General features: G+C 43.4%; 4 protein-coding genes across 4 annotated transcripts; all 4 read left to right on the top strand.

Annotated features, from left to right (window-relative positions):
• Window positions 1-433: 433 nt before the first annotated feature.
• On the top strand, window positions 434-2,598 carry EAF02_004187 (uncharacterized protein; the record flags this gene model as incomplete). Its single annotated transcript, XM_038900235.1, has 5 exons — window positions 434-654; window positions 764-900; window positions 945-1,106; window positions 1,165-1,695; window positions 1,757-2,598. Exons 1-5 carry the CDS (start codon window positions 518-520, stop codon window positions 2,596-2,598), a joined length of 1,809 nt encoding a protein of 602 aa, XP_038759942.1. The 5' UTR covers window positions 434-517.
• A 1,528-nt stretch (window positions 2,599-4,126) lies between these two features.
• On the top strand, window positions 4,127-5,907 carry EAF02_004186 (uncharacterized protein; the record flags this gene model as incomplete). The annotated part of the gene is made up of 6 exons (XM_038900234.1): window positions 4,127-4,154; window positions 4,211-4,329; window positions 4,375-4,496; window positions 4,599-4,970; window positions 5,025-5,115; window positions 5,176-5,907. 6 exons carry the CDS (start codon window positions 4,127-4,129, stop codon window positions 5,905-5,907), a joined length of 1,464 nt encoding a protein of 487 aa, XP_038759941.1.
• Window positions 5,908-14,064: 8,157 nt separating this feature from the next.
• On the top strand, window positions 14,065-17,137 carry EAF02_004185 (uncharacterized protein). The gene is made up of 3 exons (XM_038900233.1): window positions 14,065-15,267; window positions 15,359-15,682; window positions 15,730-17,137. Exons 1-3 carry the CDS (start codon window positions 14,862-14,864, stop codon window positions 16,419-16,421), a joined length of 1,422 nt encoding a protein of 473 aa, XP_038759940.1. The 5' UTR covers window positions 14,065-14,861; the 3' UTR covers window positions 16,422-17,137.
• Window positions 17,138-17,331: 194 nt separating this feature from the next.
• Window positions 17,332-18,151, top strand: EAF02_004184 (uncharacterized protein; the record flags this gene model as incomplete). The annotated part of the gene is made up of 3 exons (XM_038900232.1): window positions 17,332-17,373; window positions 17,478-17,545; window positions 17,649-18,151. The coding sequence occupies 3 exons, from the start codon at window positions 17,332-17,334 to the stop codon at window positions 17,980-17,982; spliced, it is 444 nt and encodes a 147-aa protein (XP_038759939.1). The 3' UTR covers window positions 17,983-18,151.
• Window positions 18,152-22,345: the final 4,194 nt, after the last annotated feature.

Below are 22,345 nucleotides of genomic sequence, written 5' to 3'. Positions count from 1 at the left end.
TAAGGCAGCCGAGTTCCTTTACATTTTTGGCCATCAACCACCAACCATCAATCACCTTTGCATCTACGTACCCCAGAGCCCAGGTGCTCCAAATTTACGTACATCCATTGCTTACCCAGGTAAATATGGAAACTTCAGCTCTCCCGTTCTTTACTTTGCACCCCTTGATCTGCTTGATTACGAATTGCCTTCAAGGGATACCAAGCCCTCAGCCACACCCGCCCTACTTTTGAAAACGATGAGGCTACCGAGATGCCACTCAATCTTGTCTAGGTACTTCTGACAGTGGATGACGGATGACGGATGACGCCGTAAATACAATTTCCTCCGGTACACACATTGCTTTCTTGGCCGATAAGCTTATTTGGCCTTAAGAACGTCCAACGCTTCTCTTCTTCTCATATTTTATACAAGAGAGATTTCGGTGCATGTTCAATTGCCCTCAGGATATCTAATACTATCATTGACTTGATTGCAAGCCGATGAATTCATCTCGTTCGAAAGTAGACAACAGGTCATGCCGGCGATCCCTTTGACCTCATTGAATAATACCATAGTCAATAAAAACACCGTCACAAATGCTACAAGTGATGTATTGCAGGTCGTATGCGCATGGCCTGTATCTGGTCAGTATGGGCCAGGTTCCCGGGTTCTGTAAGCTTTTCTATCTCTCTGCCAGTCTCTCCAGAAAACTCCACTCCCCTCTATGAAAATGCTGCAAAAACGCGCCAGGTTCCTAACATCTAGATTCTTCTTTCTACAGATACTATGTTCTCGTAGCAGCATGTGTTTTTCTTCGCAAACAACAATGGCTGAAAGAAGCTTGTTTGGCAGCTGCATTGCTTTTCCCCGCCGTTGCTGCACTCCATGGAATAGTCCTTGCAGCTGTCCACGTGGATGGTGAGTACCCCATCAAAAGAGAAATTGTCCCGTTTGTTTGACAGATTATGATTTAGGTGCGGTTGATATGGATATATACGGAGCTTTCCAACTATGCTCCATAGGTGTTTTAGCTGCACCGATAACTGTAAAGCTATCACGAACATACTTTTTTGAAACGCCTGGCCGAAATACCATCTTTCTTTGGACTGGATTGATATTCGCTGGTAAGTATTAATCTTTAATGTTTCATGAGTATCTGCTAATATTCAATCTTCTTACAAGGTCTGTTGAGTTTAACTGTGGAATTCATCAGGGTAAGCACAAGTCCTTGCTTAATCGACAGTGACGGGCATCCAGCCTTTTTCACTCTAGGAAATTTTACCTATGACTCGACATGTGGTCTTACTTGTGATGTCACCTCTGGCCCTTTCTCCCCAATGCGTGGCGGCTCAGCGAATAATATTTATGTTATTCCCGCACCGAGCAAACTCACCTTCGACACTGTTACTCTTCTCTCAGCCGCATGCTGCATTCCTGCTATACTCTCACTTGTGTCTATGTGGAACAAAATCCGTGAGACAAACTGGAACAATCGTTTCGGCCATAAAGAAGAACCCATTGATGCGCCGATTGAGGGCACCAACAATGCAACTGTTGGAAAAATGAAAGAGGTCAACAGCTTGATTAGGTTCTTCCTAAGCGCCATAGAAGTTCCCGTGTTCGTAGGCGCGGTGCTGGCTATTCTTATTCTTGGGGAGAGGAACTTTTTTAGCCAACAAGTCGCATATCAAACTGAGCCCATAGCAACTATCGGTATGTGCCTACCTTCATATGAATATGATACATTGCTGACTTTACTTGTTCGTGTTCGTAGGTCAATGGGCACCCATTGTCGGCACTGGCCTAGCAGTTTTCGGGTCCTTGTACCGTCTCTTAGCAGCAAATATGGAAGCAGACGAAGAGGAAGCATCTCAAAATGCTTCAAAGCATCTCGAGTTCCAAAAACGGGGGATTGGTCTCGGCATAGTCCCAGAGCCATCTCCCTCTCCAGGTGCCATTGAAATGATGCGTCAAAGTCTTTCGAACAGTAGTGGAAGAACTTCTCCCGAGAAAGAGCATCACGAAATAGCGCAGACTTTAAGTAATCGGCCTTCACTTGGCCTAACCAAGTCGTCAACCGACGTGGGAAACAGACGGAAAGTAGCCAATGTTTTAACCGCAATCGGTAATTATGTTGGTACTGCGGCAGAGTTCCGTCTAGACGACTCTGAATTCAAACAAGGAAAAGCTGTTGACTTTCCAGAAATTCCTGGAGAAGATCAGCGAAATCCAAAGCTTCCACATATTAGGGAAGCATACAATCAAACCCGCGATGCCGACGGAAACATCACCCCCATTTTGCGTCCTTCTCGAGCACCTAGCATAAATGGTAGTATTATCTCAGGGCTTGACATTGAGTGTGGCACAGGGACCCCCGAACCCGCGTCACCTCGGTCGCCAACGTCCCAATTCTCTCCTTCGTCAGCAAACAGCGATAAGCCAAGGGCGCGCCGGGATACCCTTGAAGTTCCCTCGCAGGTTCATCATAATCTTACACGACATAATACCACGAGATCTGAGAGTCAGATCTCGCCCCTCATCGTAGTCTCGTCCGAAACTATAGATATACCTTCTCTAATACATACACCTCCTCCAAACCCTCCCACACCACCTTGACCCCTAAGCGAACCGAGGAAATACAAAAATGAAAATCTCGGACGCTTCCAGAACAAGCTTTCTCTTGCCGCTCATGACTTCAAAGAATCTAGACTCAGTGATTCTAGGATAAGGTTTTTTCGTCTGATACGGTGATGCACGAAATTCGGGTTATGTGGCATGTACGAAAGTAGTTCCACTTTTTGATACTTACTATTTTGGGTTCACTGAATGGAATTGTGTATAGAGTGAGTTTATATCATCCACTATCAACAATTTGGAAGGCTGAAAATGGAACTGCCATCATGCGCCCAAAAGTCTCAACAGTCATGACAAATAGTTGTGACTTGCTGGACTCGGGCAACAGACAGGAAATACAATTTTTTTGGAAAGCTTAAGGAGAAATTTGGGGTGGAATTTGACCGGAGAAAATATTTCACTCCGACGCAGTCTTGAAATTTACTAAATTTGGGACGGGAACCTGGCCACTTTTAGCCAAGACTTGGATACCTTCATCGCAAATTTCTTCTTGGTCGGCAGTCATTTCCACCTAGAATACTACAATCTAGATGAGGAATAAAGTTTAAAAAGCCCGAGAGTTTTGTTTGCTATTTCCGTGGGCCCGTCTCCCGAGCGTTGAAAGCCTCGGTATATGCTCCGCAGGCCTACGGCACACCTCTCCCCCAATTCATTAGCCGCGAAGACTTATCGGCCGCTCCCCAAATCTTGTCAGCTTAAGGAACCAAAGGCACAGGACTACCAAACAATCGTATGTAGTAGGCGTGCGTCATTTCGACGACCGTATCCTTTACCGGGGTCATGATGCATGTGAACTTTGTGTTGTTCGTCTTGGGTTTCGACGCAAGTTGTTTCAATGACGGATATCTGTACCTCATTTGGTGCATTTTTGCTTCAATTATGGGGAGCATTGCTCCAGTACACAGTCCGTAAGAGGACGTGGAGTTGGTGGTTCAATCGTTAAGTCAATCTTGAAGCCAATTTTGAGCGAACCGCACTCCCACATTTCTTCTCTGCATCCGAACCATCTCTTCCTCTTCAATAAATTTAGGTCCAATGGGGCCTCTCGTATTTACTACTATAGCTTTGTGGCGTTAGTAAACTTCCCAATTACAAAAGATATCCATCTTTCCGTCTCGCTTGGTACTTTAGCTTCCTACCGGCATTAGCTCGTGTACTAAAGTCGAACTAGACTTTTTTTTTATCGAATCACAAATGTTATTTACGCGTACCTGAAGATCTTGCCTTTATTGAGTGCGATGGTAGTTATACGTCCACCTACGAAAGATCCTTTAGCAAAATACCATACCGGATAGTAACGGTTGAATGCACGAATGCACGAAGTTGCATGCACATGTATAGATATGGAGAAAATCTCTAGTGCATTCATCCCGTTTCTTAGATGGTATTTCTCGATATTAATACATGTAAATGTTATTAAAACCCATGAGAAATATGGTCTGTTGTGGAGAATTCATGTCTTCAAACATAATTGATTGTGATATCTGGTCCTATCAGTTATTGTTATACAATGGCGGAAGATCGAGGTCCTGAAATTGGTGAGTTTACATCACAACATGATAGATGATTCTCATCAATGCTAAATGTTGTTCAGCTGTTATTCTTTGTGTCTTTATGGGACTTTCATGGCTATTCGTTTCTCTTAGGATTATTGTCCGTTTGTTCATCACGAAATCTTGGAGTTTTGATGATTCTCTGCTTACGGTGTCACTCGTCAGTTCTTCCTTCAAAATTCATTCACTCGACTAATAGAATCAGTTTCTATACACTCTCTATGGCACAGCAGGCTTACAATCTGTAAGGTTCGGGAGTGGACAACATACCGATCAGATTTCACGTGAAGATCTCCCCAGAGCTCTCCAGGCATGGTGGTTTGATGAGTGAGTGTGCCGCCTTTCTTGTCTCGAGAAAACTTGTCATCTTGCATTGTTACATTCCAGCTTTGAGGCCGACTTCTAAACCATCGCTAACATATTGCTCAGAAGCCTTTATGCCCTCACAACCCTTTTTGTCCGCCTTTCGATCTCTGTGTTTCTTCTCAGATTATCCACTCGCTCACTGCATAAGAGCATCATCTACGCAACCCAAGCTTCTGTCATTACTTTTACCATAATTTTTATTGTTCTCGTTTTTTGTCAATGCACCCCATTTGACTATTTCTGGAAGCAACATGAAGGTGCAACAGGCTTCTGCATAGATAGCAGCATAGTTCCAGCAGCCAGCGTAGCACATTCCGTTATAGGATTTACTGCGGACTGGACGCTTGGTCTCTTGCCTATCTGGGTTATGTGGGATTCGAAGCTGAGTATGAAGGCCAAACTCTCTATCTCCGGTGTTCTTTCTCTTGGTTTACTGTAAGTCACTCTTAAATGTACAAACTGTGAATGAGATTTGATATGTAAAATTAGAGCTGGAATTGCAACAATAATACGTATACCTTTTCTCAAAGACCTGCCGATCACGAATGATTTTCTATACGCAACCACAGATATAGCTATCGTATGTGCATCTGCGATATTTCAACCACGTTCTAATTTCTCCATACTAATTGTTATCCAGTGGTCCACAATTGAGCCCGGACTTGGAATAATTGCATTCAGTGGTGCGACACTCCGTCCTCTTCTCCGTCTCTTCTTCCCCCAAGCTTTCTCTTCACTTTGTCCCAATGAATCTCTCGGTCAAATCCAACCATACAGAACTGCCTATACCGAAAGACCAAATTATATATATAATATGAATCTCATGGCCAATAAACGAGCTTCTACATATCGAGATTCAAATTCTACATATACGGCTTTTGATGAAGATTCGAGGGTTTCGAGTTTTACGTCGTTTACTTGCAGCACTCTTTTGGATAGTGCAAGAAGTTCTAGAAGTGCACTTGGCATGGGTCGAGGGAGAATGGGGAGCGTCGGCGTGATGGGAGGATTGAAGATGTCGGGGTTTGGCATCATGGAGGTGGATGAGGAATTCTTTTGTGAGGGGGAATCGGGAGATAAGAAGAGAGAGAAGAAAGCGGAGGTACATGTTACGGTTGAAGAGCTTTCGGATGAAAACATGGAGGGTACAGAGGTGGAGATGAGAAGCAAAACAAAGTCGATGACGGAAATAGAGGAGATGAAGTGGCCTCTCGGTAGTGGGAGTGTGTGTTTGAGTATGAGGAATTTGACGAACAATGTATATGAAAATAGGGAGTGGCCGTTGAGGCCGAGGAGTGATAGTGTGAGGACTTTGGTCAATTCAAGGTGTTCTTCTATGGGGCCCATTGGGAATGTAAGAGACATGGTTTAGCTGATGATTATCTGGGAAAATGGGACAGGTTCTGGGTTTAGTGTTTAGAGGTGGGTAAAAGACCGGAGTTTGGACTCGGACCTCATTTATGTACACCGGACGAATATAAAATGTGAGATTTTGTCGTGTATAGAAATATAGACAGAAGAGATCTAGAAGGAAACATTAAAACTAAATAGAGCAATATAATGAAGACTTGAAAGAATTTTCCTGCCCGGACTTCCGTCAGTACTCACTTGGTGATTTGATATTTGATACAATTCTACTGAAGGCCTACGGAAATTAAAAGGCTCGCAGAGTCATCTCTCACTTATACTGGGACCATTTCAACATGTTTTCTTCCTTCACTTTCCCCTCTCCACACCTTCGTCCCCAATCTAAATATCATTCACACTCACTCCCCCTCTCGCCCAAATGCTTTTCTTGCATATCTACTTGAGAGTCTCGATCGAGTCCAAAACCACTTAAGATCGCATATACCGACCAGCCCTCTGAATCTCCAAGTGAAGAAATCTCTTACAGCGTCATACTAGCGTGTGAATCAATATAAAAGATATATGTAGACTTCTGTATCTCAATATCTCGATATGCAAGAGATGGGGATAGAATAGGATAGGGGGTTTGGAAGTCTTGCGATTGAATGAGTGAGGGAGGGGGGGGAACAGGATCTCTTCCTTGGAATGAATGGGAAAGGAGAGATGGGGGTTTTCGATGGGGAGATTATGGTATGAGAGTATTATATTAGTGTAGATTAACTTATGTAAGGAGAGGAATCTGTGGTGATGGTAGTTTTCTTACATTATATACTTAGGTAGGTATACAACTTGTGGACGGATGAAGTGAGGTGGATTCTAGAGGGGAGTAGGGGCTGCGAATCGATGGGAATGGGTGTGTGGTGTATTTGGGATTTGGGTTTGGGGAATAGATTATGACGCCAATGGGATCAGGAATTGGGTAGCTGGAAATTTGTAAGATTTGAAAATTTGGATCGGTATGGTGGCTCAATTTCATGAGTGTTATTATGGGAAAGTTATTGTTGTGATGTGTAGATAGCAAACGTTAGGAGTGTTTTTTGTTGAGAGATAGGTCTGGATTTGCGGGAGCGAGGGTTTAGATATGAAGGATGTGGAGGGTGGAGGGTGGAGGGGTGGAAAGATATTGAGTGGTTGTTTTTGAGATTTGAGATATGAGATACGAGAGCAGCATATGTATATCGCATGTATATCATCTTACATTACTACTGCTAACTAGTATTTGAGACTTGAGACTTGAGACTTGTGGAGAGGTAGTTAGTGAACACTGATAATACTAGCACATGAACAAGAACAGAGTGAAAACATTGACATGAGAATGTAATCAAGCAATTCTCTCTAAAATCCAAAAAATCCCTCAAGAAGTTTGATAGTCTGCATACCTTAAGGTTAGGTGATGAAGATTTAGACTCGTATGGGACGAAATCTCGATATATCCACACAAAAGCGTCTTATTTATCATCCTTTCATCTTCATAACCCCGTAGATTTACACTAGTATTCATATCCCTTTGAAATACCCACATCGAGATGCCAGCGAGTAGGCAGAGATCTAACAAGATCCTCTGAGACTCCAAGTACCTCTCTTGATCGGGTCATTTATGCAAGGCAGATTCATTGATGTTGAGATCCTGATCCTCACGAAGCCTCCTTCGACATGAGCGTAAATCGGATGAGAAGGATGTTATAACTCGGGAACTCGGTGAACTACTGGGCAGTAATATGCTGGATGCTTTGGGCTTCCAAATAGGCGCCCGTCTGACTGAGTAGTCTCAATTCACTTCTATTCGCCTTGTGTTCATAACGAGGACACTGTCTGAAGATTATGTGAAGTCTATCCTGGTCTTCGACGTGGAAATCCTGTAGCGGACCTTATACCCACCCATCACATTGTTTGTGTGAAGTGAATTGAAGATATAGAAGCTATCAGTAAGTAGATTTTGCGATTATTGGTGTTTAGTTCTGGTTTCAGAGACGTCAGACGGGTCGCATTCATACGATTCTTAGCAATGGAAAGTAGTTGATATTCTCCAGTCAATGTAGCATCTCAGAGTGCTATTTTTCTTCCCATTATAACGACTGGCTCAACTACGGTATGGTAAGACATCTTTCGAAGAGTTTATTACAATGGTAAAATGGAGGTACAGCATTAGGAAGATAATGACGAAAGACAATGGCGAAATCATAACTTAACTTTGTGTTCCTCTTACCTTCACTTACTCTTGCATCATGAACGCTTGAAAGACAGAGGCGTTAGCTTGGATGTACACAGAAAGTCTTGAGATCTTTCATGGAAAACTTGACAAGGCGGAGGGATGAAACCCTCCAAGACATCTGCAAGACTGCGAGTCTTTTCAAACCCGAAGCGCACCATGATGCAACGTCGAAAGAATTGATACATTGATGTCGCACATAATCATTGAGAAGAATATAAGCTCCAGCTACTCTCTCCCTTACATCGCTAGCTTAGCAGTCAGACGACGAACAAACTACTTCACTCTCGTCACAACTTCAGGATTCTTCGTACGACTGAAGGCACATTCAAACCGGTGAAGTGATTGAACTTCAGACATTTAAGAAGCCGACATGAAAGCTGTTAATGAATTTGCTACGAGTGCAATGGTAATCGAGACAGTGTTTCGGAGCCAGTGTCTTACAATATCAGACCTCTATGAGATTCAACATGTCTTAAACTTCAAAGTTGTGTCTCTTGAGCCTTTCCTGCCAGGGCACGGGAGTATTGTTCGAGATAAACCACCAAAGAAGAGGGAGAAGCATTTACTGCCATGAAACTGCATGGCGTCTCAAGGGGCTTGAGACCCCGCCAACGGATAAACCTCTATTGAAATTGTGATGTCTACGCACGTTCAAATCTCCGCATCATTGAAGAAGTTCATCACCTAGTATTTCCTCTACTTATTTTTCCAGCAGTCATCTTCTTTACGGATTCATCGTTCATTGGGGCTTCGACAGGGCTCACTGTTGAAGTTGGATCCTTCCTCTAATACTCTTACACCATCAGATGATAGTTAGATGTATTGAAGATGAATTGATTGGAAGCAGCCGCGTTCCGCATTTCGCGATGTAGCACACCATGGCTGGTTGAGTACCTTTTCGCCTGCTCGATTTGATTCCAAGGCAGGCTGAACAACGCTGTCGCCCCAATTTTGAATCTATATATAGTGTATTAGAAGATTGGCAATTGTAACCGTATGTCCTGTGACAGCAAACTAGGTCGCTGTGACTTCGAGACTGGTCAAAGTACGTTCAAAACGCATGTTGACTATTCAAGAAAGGAGTAGCTGGTAACAGGTGGGCGTGATTGAACCTTGTAATCCTTGACCTCGCATTCAGGCAGCAGTTTAAGCATTTAATCTAGGCCATGCACAGCAAGCTTCAAAACATCTTCACCAATGATATCCCCGTTGTCACCGGAACGCCCCAGTTCGAACGTCGAGGTTTTTATAATCCGTAGCGAGTGATCGTTGATTTGAATTGCGATATCACAATGCGCCGGTATAAGATCCGATGGTGTTCTTAGACGTTTGTTGTAAATTAAAGCAATTCAAGGTTAGCTCTTCATTATGGAGTAGAATCCTTGTACAGCTACAGTCAAAACTTATCCATGACTATAAGATTGTTAATAGGTGTCTCTCGGCTTGTCATGTAAGATCGGACCGAGGAGATCATAGATAAAGTGACGGAAAGGGAAATTGGGGCAAGATAAGAGATACTGGAAAGGAAACAAATGAGCCTCGAGAAGCCACAAGATTTCCCTTTCTGTCGCGGAAGAATGCAAAGACCTTCTGAGAAGTATCGAGGAAATAAGGATGTTGGTGATCTCCAGGGGTTCCGTGTATGTCTTATACTGAATTTAGCATCGTAAAATTCCTTTATGGATTTTGGCATGCGGGAGGAAGCCGCAACCGTGGAAAGATCGACGATTAGGCAATTTTTCTAGAATCCATTCACACCTGGCCATCGTTGCAGACTCGCAGTCTCATGGTAGTCAAGGATACCAGGGAAGTAACAAGACAGGGACAAAGAGGAGACAGGCCCTGTCCATTAGTCTACAATAATATAAGAATTTTGAAGGAAGGTTCATCTTGACCTTCTGCAAATAGGCATGATCTCCCACGCCTCTTGTTTCAAAGGGAGCTGAAATCCAATGAAAGCAGAACCCACTGCAGACCAACTGCAGATTTTGTACGCCTCCTTTTGGGCATGGGAAATGTGTTAAATTGTATTAGTTCAATGGACAAGACCACTTTCTGGGAGGCTGAAATGAAATTGAATTTATTTCTTGGGGTCTCGAGGCCCTTGTTCTCCGTTTTTTTCAGGCCTGCTCTCCTTGACCATGTGGTCGGAGATTTTCTCGGTCGTTGTAACCATTTAGATACTCAGAAAGACGAAAATCCTTGGAAGTTCTCGCTTGAAACTTCTCGATGGCACCCTAGTGTGAGAATATGAGGGTTACCACCAAAAGCCGAAGATTATTTGATGTCTAAGTAGATTAAATTGATGGATATTACGGTGTGCAATAGTGTGTCATCATCGTGGCTTCGGAGGCCTAAGCCTGTAACATGCATGCCATGTGGGAAAAGTAGAAGCGGTCTCAGGTAGGTAGCATCGGCTATTTAGACCTTTTGTCCTCGTAATGGTCGCTCGCCATCCACTAACACCAAGATATCGAGCGTTATCAAATATATCGATTACATACATTCAACAGCAGGTTGGTAATCGTGCATGCCGATATGATCTCGTACAGACTGTACAGTACAGTCAGTGTGATGTGTATGATTGTGTATCTTGTATGATTATTGATGTTGCATTGGATTTCTTCGTTTGCCTCGTTTGAAGCTTTTCACAGAGTATTGCTGACGGCGAAGAAATTCTCCCCACATATGGTGGTCATGACGCACGAGTAAGAAAGCTGCAAGCTGCATCTTCTCTCCCACTTTTCATCTCAGTTCGACTAGAACCCACACAAACCAGTCAAAAGTCCACCAGTCCACCAAAACCCCACGAATAGGCGACGATCCGGCCATCGCTTTCATTTTATATTGAAAAATAAATCATTGATTCTTGCTGAATATCGCTGAACTTGGTAATTTTGGTCGGATGATATCAATTATTGCCATGACCTAGTATCTATTGAGCTGAGTATGTAGAGAAAGCCGAAGCTGTCCTTCCGAGAATGGCGTTCTGTTGACTTTGTTGGTACAGGTGGGTTTTTAGCGACAGTCCCAGATGGGCTCGGGAAAGGGAAAAATAACATCACAACGCTTTTCTTCATATGGGGTTCATCCTGTGTCTAAAAAATGTGATGGATTCAAGTACGATACTCAACGGTTTTGACTTCCCCTCCAAGACAAACCTCCCGTTCAGATTGTTCCTGAAGAAAGGTACCCACGAGCAAAACACGCTTTTCATGCTTCATGCAACCCCATAGAGTGGTTCAATGGCCGAGGTGTGTGTGGTGTGGTGGTTGCCGTGGCTGTCTGCATGTGCCTGTACAACGCAATACTCGAATAATCCTATAAATAAATCCGTTAATGTTTTATGTGCACATACGACATATTGTAATATCATGCATGCATCGATTTGATTGAGCAGGTCTTCGAATCATCGGCGATCAGATGCGAAATATTGTAGCAATATTGAATACCGGAATTAATGAAATGAGCATAGATTTTACATACAAGTGTAATTGTTCACAGCCCATCCCATCAAGAGTTTCGAGATAGTGTAGGAGAAATACGAAGCATACGAGTAAAGTAATACCCGTACATTTTCACAATGGGTGATAGTTTCCGGGTGTGAGAATCCGAGAGCTTGGATGAGGGATCGGACTACAGTATCATGGAAAATAGCTTAGAAGGATCTTCAGTACTGTGCTCGCTTGTGACGCATGTATCAATATTACGAAGCAGATTGGAGGCTTCATACAGGCTTCAAAGTGATTTAAAACTTAAAAGCCTTTTTTTGAAAAATTCTAAATCATAATGATTAGGTATGTTCCATTTACCAGATAATAAATTGTGTATTGTGTGCATCACTGAAGTGCAACATGGCTATACCGAATGTAGGCTGAATGATGTACAGTACAGGTGTATTGCATGAAATTTAAACCAAGAAAAAGGAAATCTCCACGTGTAGAGGTGTGCATTTGCTAGAACATCACGGCTGTGCTACCACACCGGGCACATCCATATCACTACCATAAAATCACGACCCAACTTCATACCATGAACCCTGAGAAAATGAAGTCGAATGAACCCAGCAAATTAGAAGATCATGATTGCTTAGATTGATCGACAGCAACAAATGGTCAAGGCTTCGGCCACTATGGAGACTTTGAAGATCCTATTGAAATGTCTGGTGAGGTTAGGGGTGTTTATGATCCATGCAACACTTATACTCCGTAATCTCCAAAAGAGCCCAGCCGCTGACACGCTCGGAGACTAGAACCGGGGTTGTTTCCCTCATAGCATTGCGTTGAAACTTAGAAGGGATACACAAAGTCAGCTAAAATTGACAATGAGGACAAGATGAAATCTTTGAAATGGAAGATAGCGGTGGACAGGCCAAGAGTCATTTACCCTTTACCCATTTCATGCTTTTCGTAATACCCGATCTGAAGTAACGGAGTTGGGGTTTCTGATTTGGGAGCTCGTTTTGATAGTATGCTGGTATCGGATCTAGGAGAAAGTTAAAGTGTTGGTATGCATAAATGTAAGAAAAAATACAGGAAAATACATCGTATTCTCAAAGAACACAAATAGTTCCGAATGATACCTAGATATTACTTCATTTGGACCTTGGTACTACCAAAAGCTTCAAGGGTCAAGGGGCTTGTATTGAGAGGGTGGGTTGAGTGTGTGCCATTGTGTGGAGAGGTAAATCCACGATAGTGCGGAACTAGATGTGCATCCATCTCAAAGACTTGGACTATTCTTCGGATCTGGATTTCATTAAATTGTTTTTACAAGGAGCGTCGATGCATTCTGCAAATCATCGTCACTCGGCGTTGTAGGAAGATCAATGAAGGAAGAGTGCAACCATAGGAAGCATATCAACCGCTGTCAACTTTTCTTTAAATATGTACGGAACATATTCATCGCTTGAAGAAAACAGCAAGTAATCTTCGCTCGAGCAATAGGTAGCCAGGAGCCGGGGCGTATGTGGTCTTAGTTTTACAACTTAGGCTTGTCACGCTCTTTAGAGGCAATTCAAATTTATTGGTGTGGCTGCATACTAACGTTTGATAATGCAATACTGTACTATCGAACAAAGTAGCTATGAAGCTCGCCGATTCGCGCGAGTCGTCAGCACCAAATATGGACTATCGGTCGCACTTGACAGGTTTGTCAGGGTGTTAAGCGGCGGTACCCGCCAACTGTTAGCTCATAACAGCTTTCAAGACCAATCCTTAGGTGAATTGACTTATAGAATGATGAGTTTTGTAGTTTCTGTAGTTAGTGGACCAGGAAAAAGCAGGAAAATACCTTGTTCCAATGAATATGCGAGAAACCTCTGATATGCACGACAAACTCTATTGATGAACTTTCCAAATTCCAATTCACCCCCGACGAACGAAAGAAAGCCCACTTTCCATATTATATCAATATAGCCAATCCACGCATGGTAGATCCCAAGAATAATTACCGAATAAATGGGTCATTATTCTTTGTTTGCTAAAAGCTCTCGTTGGTCCCATCATGGTATACTTCCACTCTAGAGCCTTCCTTTATCGAGCCACAATGAGCATTGTCTCTCTTGAGATTTGACACTATTAGTCCTAGTATGATAATGTCCTATGAGTGTGCAATATGGTTTAGCGGACCAAGATAACCACCGACGTTCAGTAGAATATGGACTAGGTAGGACATCAGAATAGAAACGATGGCGCCAGAAGAACAAGGATACCAGGATACCAGGATACCAGGTACATGGTAAGGCATGCTAGGGCTGTAGATGGAGCTGGAGCTGACAGGCATTCATTTTTGATCCGGGTTGCCAATGCCCAGGGGGTGGAGCTGCTGGTTGGTGTCGTCGCATGGCCTCCAGAAAGATTTGTTGATCCCTTTGTATAGATTATACTTCCTGAAGAAAGCTTTACCATCTTCCTTGCCACACATCTTAAATCGTTCTCGAAAGAACCAACGTCAATCAAAAATTGCTTAGACTTGTCATACTTCTTTCCATCTTTTCCCTCTCATTTCTTAACGATCATTTTCTTGGCCACAAACTCGCTGTTGAAGAATTGTAATCATCGTTTATAACTTCCGATATCTCAACGTCCAACCCTAAAAAAATAGGATTTCTAGACTGTCCTGCTGTGGCGTGCATTCCTCTTCTCCCATTCGTCGTCAGGGCTATTCAACTCCCACGGGCTGCTTATCCCCCCAAGAAGCATTGTTTCTCTCCGCTTGGAATTACCTGGTACGAGTAGTCAGTTCTTTCTACCACACCTCAAGCCACAGATTCCCTTCGATTCACCTATCATCCTGCATATTACATACCTGAAGATCAATAATAATGGGCTCGTGAAGTCCCTGAAATCGGTGCGCAACTGAAATTAATGCGTTTTCTTGCCGCTCGACTGTCCCCAGACCAACTTTCGACGCCAATAAAAAGTGCCGCAGCCTGCTTAATTCGACCTCATCAAACACAACTCCGTTGTCAGCTCGCTCCTTCGGATTCAATCCACCTTTGGGGTATCTTTTAACTAAATTTGAAAAGCGTCAAGTAGTGAATGTTTGTATAATTATTCCCTGATCTTCAGGAATAAGACTTTTCCTTCTTGGTGTCAGTTATCGTCGAAGTCGTGGAAAAGTTTAGTTTTGGCGACAAACAGTTATTTTATTGAGGGAAGATATTCACTGGCACTCGACATCATACGCGAAAATAGCCTCGATTGATGGCCGTCTCTGTTCAAGGTCCATTCAGCTCCAAGTCCAGTCCCTGGAGTATGGCCGATTTACCACATCACAACTTCTCACGAGGAAATCCAAATCAGATATCCCCAATGGCCTACCCGTATCATACCATGAATCAAGGTCTCGACCAAAATATGATGCCCAGTTACGATCATCATATGGAACCAATTCGATCTCACTCACCTTTACATGGGCAAGGGCCATCTCCATCTACCCGGGAACTTGAAGCTTCTTCCTTATCAAAAGCGACAAAAGAATCCAAAGCAAAACGATCAATGTCTACTCCAAATATCAGAACCTCTAACAATACTGATGCGGCTGCCTTGGCCTTGGTTAATGATAAGAGAAGAAACAAATTAGGTTATCATAGAACGTCGGTAGCTTGTGGTAAGATTTGTTCTCGTCTATCGAAGACAGATGCGATCTATCTTTTAAGACGAAGCGAAAGATTAATGAATATGCTAACTTATCGTCATAGGTCACTGTCGTCGACGCAAGATTAGATGTATACCGGCTCCAGCAGATCCTCAGAATCGATGCTCAAATTGCATTAGATTAAAAAAGGAATGCAATTTCTATCCAGTCGACCAACAGCCTCAGCCAGAACCTAAGCGTCGAGGCTCCAAAGCCCCAAGTGGAACTGGAGGAACCTCTCAATCATCTTCACCGTCTATTCCATCTAGCCAGATACCCGACATGCAGCCTAATCTTCCTTACCATCTAAGCATGCCATCAATCCAGAACCTAGGAGGATCTCAGGTCAAAAAAGAAAGGAACGAAAGCTTTTCTCCCGATAACAAGGGTATGTAATTTGACTTCCATGTATTTTCATACTAACGGGTTCTCCAGTCGTCACTTCATCACGTAACTTTGACTATAATGGTGGTCAAACAGCTTGGATGGCACCAGAAGTCTCTCCAGGTACCAAACCTCCAGCAGACATGTCTGGAAATTACTGGCCTGCCTCCCAAGAATCTCCAATGACTCCAGGGTTCTCACCTTACACCACCCCTAACATGCACCTTGCCAATGCGCAAAACTGGCAAAGCAGAGGCCATCACGGTCAGCCTGAAACAAATCCAAGAGAGCCGGAATGGCCAGCACCACAGCGATCTGTTTCGTATAGCAACTTGGAAGGAATGCAGAACAGCCATCAACATTCCGCTTATGGACTTCCTAACCCGCCGGATTCATACGCTTCTGCGAGAACCCGTGCTTCAAACGGTGCAATATATCCGCCAAATATCACAACTACACATCCACATTCCGCCGCCGAGATCTCATCCGCGTCAACAATTGGAACAGCCTACACACATTCTGCAACTCCAATATCGGCGGGACCTTACACCGGCTGGAATCAACCGTATACTGGCGGTTATGCGAAAGTCTCACCTGGAGTTGATACATATGCTTCTTGGAATGGTGCTCAAGGAGGACAGCGCATTGTAGAAGAAGAAGAAAGTGTGGGAGGATATGGCGGATATAGCAGTTCTGGAGGCGGGGTCTATTATGCTGGCCAGCCACATGCAGCAGGCCGTTAGCGGAACAAGGAATACATTTCAATCGAACAACAGCACATCGCGGATCACGGTTACGTTTCTGGATTATTGGCGCATGGAATTGGTTATTATTCCGGCATATATTGACTGTTCGATACCACAGTTCTCGCGATTGGGGTAAAATCTGGGCGGGGAAAAGCGAAAGCGATAAGGGCTTTTCGCCAGGCGCGATTATAAATGTAACCTCGCTCGAAGTCCTGAATGAACAAGACGGAAAGCGCCTTTTTGTATATACTGGACACGGAAAGTTTGGGAATTTCTTTACTCGGAACATTGGGGTCATCATCATGCGAAACGATACTAAACGGACTGGTAAAGCGACTACTTTTTACTATAATTCTTTTTAGGAGGAAAAAGAGACAGCGATTTTCTTTGTTTATCATTTGGTTTTTTGATATCTTGAAGTGGGATGCATCCAAGTAATCTCATGACGGCGGGGGATTTTCCATGGACACCTTATTAGACAAATGAGCAGAAAGGAAGAGATATTATCAGAAAAGGCAGGGATTAACTAGATTGCTTCACTCCTGGGCAATTTATGTGAATGTAGCGATACATGGACAGGATTTAATCTATCACCCACTGGTTTTATCCATTCGAAAAGACAAGAAGACTCAAAGAATGAGTGCCAGATTTGTATACATGTCTTACATATATGTGAGGTCATTGAAATGAAATAAATGCCTTAGTATTTATGGCGAGCAATTGAGACTGTATATGCCTCAGGCACCCAGCTAGGACCATGAGTGATGTCGTGCTCTAACCTCATCATCATTCGCCGTGAACTTCTCCAACAAGCACATCATTTAATGTGATACGGACAAAGCCCTCAACAAATCCCCCTGTACCCCGTATAATTACCTACTTCGTATATTACCTAAGTACTTACGGAATGTCTACTCATGGATTGAGCCGATTCGTCGGTATGTTCGAGGTATTTATCCAGTCTCATCTATCTACCTCTACTGGTGCTAAAGTATTTCTATACTATGTACAACTTCCACCATCACCATGAATACCCTGCTAAATGTTCTGGAGCCACATCCGGAAGACAGATTACATTTGCGCTTACATAGAGCGAGATCCGTTATTTTAACGGCGCAAGAGTTTGTCCCCTTTTATTTCCCCTTCTGGCCTTGAAATGAGCAACAAGTAGTGCGGGATTTTATATATGTATACACTGGCTGACGTGTTTTGAAAACAATATAGGCTTGTGGAAATTCGAGCCGCACAAAGAACCTTTGAGGGAGCATATATAAGGACTGCTTTGGGACAATTTAGTTTCGCTTTGGTAGTATTAAAGATCTTTACGGCCGAATTCTACAGTATTGGGGCCTTATTTGCGACATACGGAGCCGGCATTCTAATGGTCAGCCTGTATAGGAGGTATGAGGGCAACAGACAATTCTTCAGCGAGATAGATGGGGATGGCATGGGAAGGAAGAAATTTAGGACCAGTGGGAATGCCGTGGTTGTTTTGACGACGCTGAGTCTTGTGGCTTATGTTTTACTGATTGGGTTGACCATAAGGCTCGAGACCTGAAATCCATGATCGAGCTGACTACATGTGCGGCATAATTAATGGAACATATATTTCACGCGGCACAGGGGCCATTTTGGGGTCTAGAGACGAGATGATCGATCTTATGGCTCTGATCGGTTGATACAGGCAAAGTCGAGGGAAGCAAAAGAGCCATCGAAATTCGGCATTGATTGGAACCATTTTTCAGAAACAAAATCTGATGCGGCATACCTTTTCAATCCAATTCTATATGAGGTTCGCGACAGTTACTTTTTCAAAACTCCGAGAAGTTGATCATCTACACTACCTACCTAAGACTTTCCGTAATGGACGTATTGGAGGTAAATCCGCCGGATGTCTTATTGCGAATGCGATCAAACAAACAAACAAAATCTTTCACTTTTTGATCGTCATGATACCATGTACGGAAGCAAGCAAGCTTATCTAGCGGATTTCCGAGGGGTTTCGATCTGATAAGCATCATCCCAACTTAGCTTGCCTATATATGTTTCCCTTGGGTCCAGGGAACACATGTCGAGAATGGAATTCCTGGCGATCATAATAGGGAATGATTCTGCAACATATTACACGTAATCTCAATGCATGAGCCGTTAACCGTGGTTTAAAAGCCTTGGTTCCAGTCGGAACATGTCCATTGTTGACCACTAGTGGCGGGGATATCAGTCACTAGACATTCTCTTTGACCGCTGAAATAGGGATCTTTGAAGAAAAAATTCTCCAAGGACAAAACGCGTCAGCATCTAGCAGGTTTCCCTTTGGATTAGGAGGGGTTGAGATGATAGCCACATCGTCCACACTTAATACCTGATTTGATCGACTGCAAGATTGTTGTTCCTGGATCATTTTAGTTTGGGGGGAAGCTAGGCTAGATAGCGCCAACACGAATTTGTACGATGCTGATATCCGAACGCACTAAACATGAAATTGGAGCTCGCATCCATGGTAATATCGGCTACGATTACATATCTTTTCTGAATCAACGTTAGACAATTATTTCTTTCTCGTCCCGCATCTCTTTTAGGGAGTTCTTTGGCCAAGTCGCGATCTTTCAGCAGTTCTCTTTTCACGACTCTTTTCGTACAGTTCTCAATCACTTGGTTTTTATAAAAGCGGAGGCCCGGAAATCTTAGTGAGACGCCAAAATCGGGACTTGAACTAATATTTGTTTCATCCTGATTGACACCTGCAGTCATGTACGAATTAAGGTAGATGGATGCCAGGGCCGTTTTGACGTAATCCCCGTGTTGGGTACTGCAACATGTCTCATAGTGTCATTTTCCGAGGTGACAAAATTGGCAGCCGTCACAAATTTAGAACACCACAGTTGCTTCAAAAACACGAGGCTGGTGTGCGCCGCTAACGCATGATAACTCCTATGAATTTTATACAGAGCTTGTTCAGGTAACTTCAAAGATACTGAGAAACATGAACACGAGTCATTTCATTCATGTTGACGATTTACGATCATAAGTCGTGATGCCAGCATGGACTGGGAAAAGTGAGGAATATTGACATTGTCTGTATATGGTGCATGGAATCCCAGCTTCATGCAAGTTCCAATGCATATCAATCGATTTGCGCTGGATTGGGGGTGCTTGGACTCTCCTGTCATGTCGCTGCAGTAGCAATCGCCAATGGCATGCATATCTACAGTGGTTGTCCATCCAAGAAAGGAGTTTTACAGGCAGGTCAACATCAATAACAGCATTATAAGATTCAACCGAATATATTACTCAACTTAGTACATCAGGATTTCTTGTTCATAACAGCACTTTCCGGTTTGTTTTTGCTATAAATATGGGCAGCTTGTTCGCATCTGCTGGGTCCAGCAAGATATATATCTAGTCAGTTCTAGCCATGATGGAACCCTATATCAATAATTCAAGTTCATGGTCGTATCTCATGTTCAACGCGATTGGAACTGCGCATCGTAGTTTTATTCCATCTTCTCACTTAATGATCGGTTGAAATACTTCCAGCAGTCAATCTGCGGCCTTTTCAGGTCAAGCACCCGTGCCTTGCATGATTGTTACACAGCAGAAGTGACAATTGACCGTCAGGTCGACTTTCTCGCAGACTGCACCTTGCCTGCATGATTTCCTTCTCCCGTAGTTGTCTACAATGCATATTAGCCATCCAGAATTCTTCCGATACCATCAGTCCCCGAATCATTCGCCGAAGGTGTATCATGCAGGCCAAGTGCCGGCAGGAGCAGTTCTTCATATAGCATCGACTTCGGCATTCGATTCAGCAGTTTTCACACTATATCAAATGCTTCATACCTTCCTTTGGAGGGCTGTCCGTAGCGAATGAAGGTTTCTCCTCGTGTTCAAAATTCGAATTTAAAGATTGTTAAACTCACAAAAACACAGCAACAGAGAAGGAAGTTTTTTTAAAGCAGGGTGAGTATGCCAAGATTCAGTAAGGGTAGAGTTGGTGTATAGCTTTGAAACTAAATGTTTTACAGTGAAAGATACCGCGCCAGGTGCCTACAGCATTGACTCTCAGATGAATAGAATCCCTTTCATAGACCGATGTCCGGTGATTCTATCCAAGGTTTGGAAGATGTCAGTTCTCTCAATATTCAAATGCTGTATAAGCGCGGAGATTCTACACCTATTCGGACTACGTGCTAGAAGTCTTACGACAGTACTTCAAATCCCTCTCGAAGGTCTTGTGGCAGAGTCTGATCATTCAATACCTAGGTATCTTGGGTATGCAGACTTCCACATACACTGACCCGTGCTCCACAAGGCCCTTTCATAGAAACGACTTGAAGGTAGGCAACTGATTATGGCTTGCCTGAAGGAGATTGTAAGATTGGGGCGAGCATACGTCTTGGTTGCTGATTGCAGAGACAGAGGTAATATTACCAGTCGGAGAGCACACCTGATCATCTCCACCGCCATTTAAGGTGATAATTGAGACCAGGTCACTCAAATAGTTGGCACTTATTCTCAGCATACGAGGCGAATTGAACAAATGGACATGGCCAGCACGGGGTTTGGTCAACACGGCGAGTCTTTCACCATACCTATCTCCATTGCTCCATTTTCTTTGGCATTGCTTCACCGGTAATGGATTCACAGAGACAGGCAAATTAAAATTCAACAAAGTCGGATAACTTGACAGGTTTCAAGGAAATGCTCACATTGTAGCACTCTAGTTCCGACAATAATATCTCAAATTGCTTGGGCCTCACGTACACACGTGATTGACATCAACACAAATTCAATGTTGCAACACAAAACTTCTGCAAACTTGAGGCGCGTAACACCCAAACTTTAATTCACTCTTGACTGTCACGACATATCCTTTCTTTTTAAGTTCCGAGGGGTTCTTCGTATACAATATTAATTTATAAATCGGGGACCATATCATATGGTCGCCGACCTCCCACAAGGTACCAGCAAACCTCAACCAATCAACATCATTCAACTACGAATTAACGCTTGTCGCAAGCGCTTGCTCTGCGGTGGGAGGCTATTGAGCTCGACTATAGCAGTATCGGAGCGAGCTTTTCCCCCACTGATAAGCGCTTGTCCTTAAATCAACGAACAACGAACAACGAACAAACACAGGAACAACGATACATTGGCACTTACTCAATGATACTGTGAGCCTCAATCGTCTATTCCTTCCCACCTGTACACCCTTGTATCACGCTATCGATTACCAACCCAACAAGGCTGAAGATTTCATTATCATTAATCTGCCCCTTGGCTCAACATCCATTACGATATCGGCACTGCATACAAGCTGAGATATCTTTGAAACGCCATCAATCACCGTCTAAGAATACACGGCTTAAAATATGTTCTTCATCGTTGTGGAACTTACGCTCGAAGAGGCGTACTGATCATCAATTAAGGTGCTTTTTAGTGTGTAATATTGACGTTTCGAAATCGTCACACGTCCAATCTATATCTCGATCGAGATCAATAGTCTGCTCATGGGTCTATATTCACCAAGAATTACTCAACGACTAGGGTAGTGAATTTTGAATCGATCACGACGTTCACTGAACGTACTCAAGGTGCCATTGTTCGAATTCATTATCACAACTGAGTTGAATTGTTAATTCTCTCAGCTGAGCAGATATCTTGCGCTCGGTTTGTTGAAACCGTTCGCGCGATTGACAAATGGAAGAGGAAAAAATAGAATGTCACCCGTTGAAAAGTCCAGATCTTCAGGTTGGCGTACGAGATCGCGGTCTGTCCAATATTGATTGAGCTGGTCCACACTACAGTTGGTACTCGCAGGAAACATGTCAATTCGACAAATGGCAGTGAGTGATGGGCGCCGCCTAGAAATCTTGTGGTAGCGGGTATATCCGCTAAGGAAACCACTTTGTGATAGGCAC

This window comes from Botrytis sinoallii (assembly GCF_014898435.1).
Source record: "Botrytis sinoallii strain Bc 23 chromosome Unknown BSIN_006, whole genome shotgun sequence".
In the NCBI taxonomy this organism is placed as follows: Eukaryota; Fungi; Ascomycota; class Leotiomycetes; order Helotiales; family Sclerotiniaceae; genus Botrytis; species Botrytis sinoallii.
Note: the sequence above shows the minus strand (reverse complement) of the source record. Positions and strands in the feature narration are given on the sequence as shown.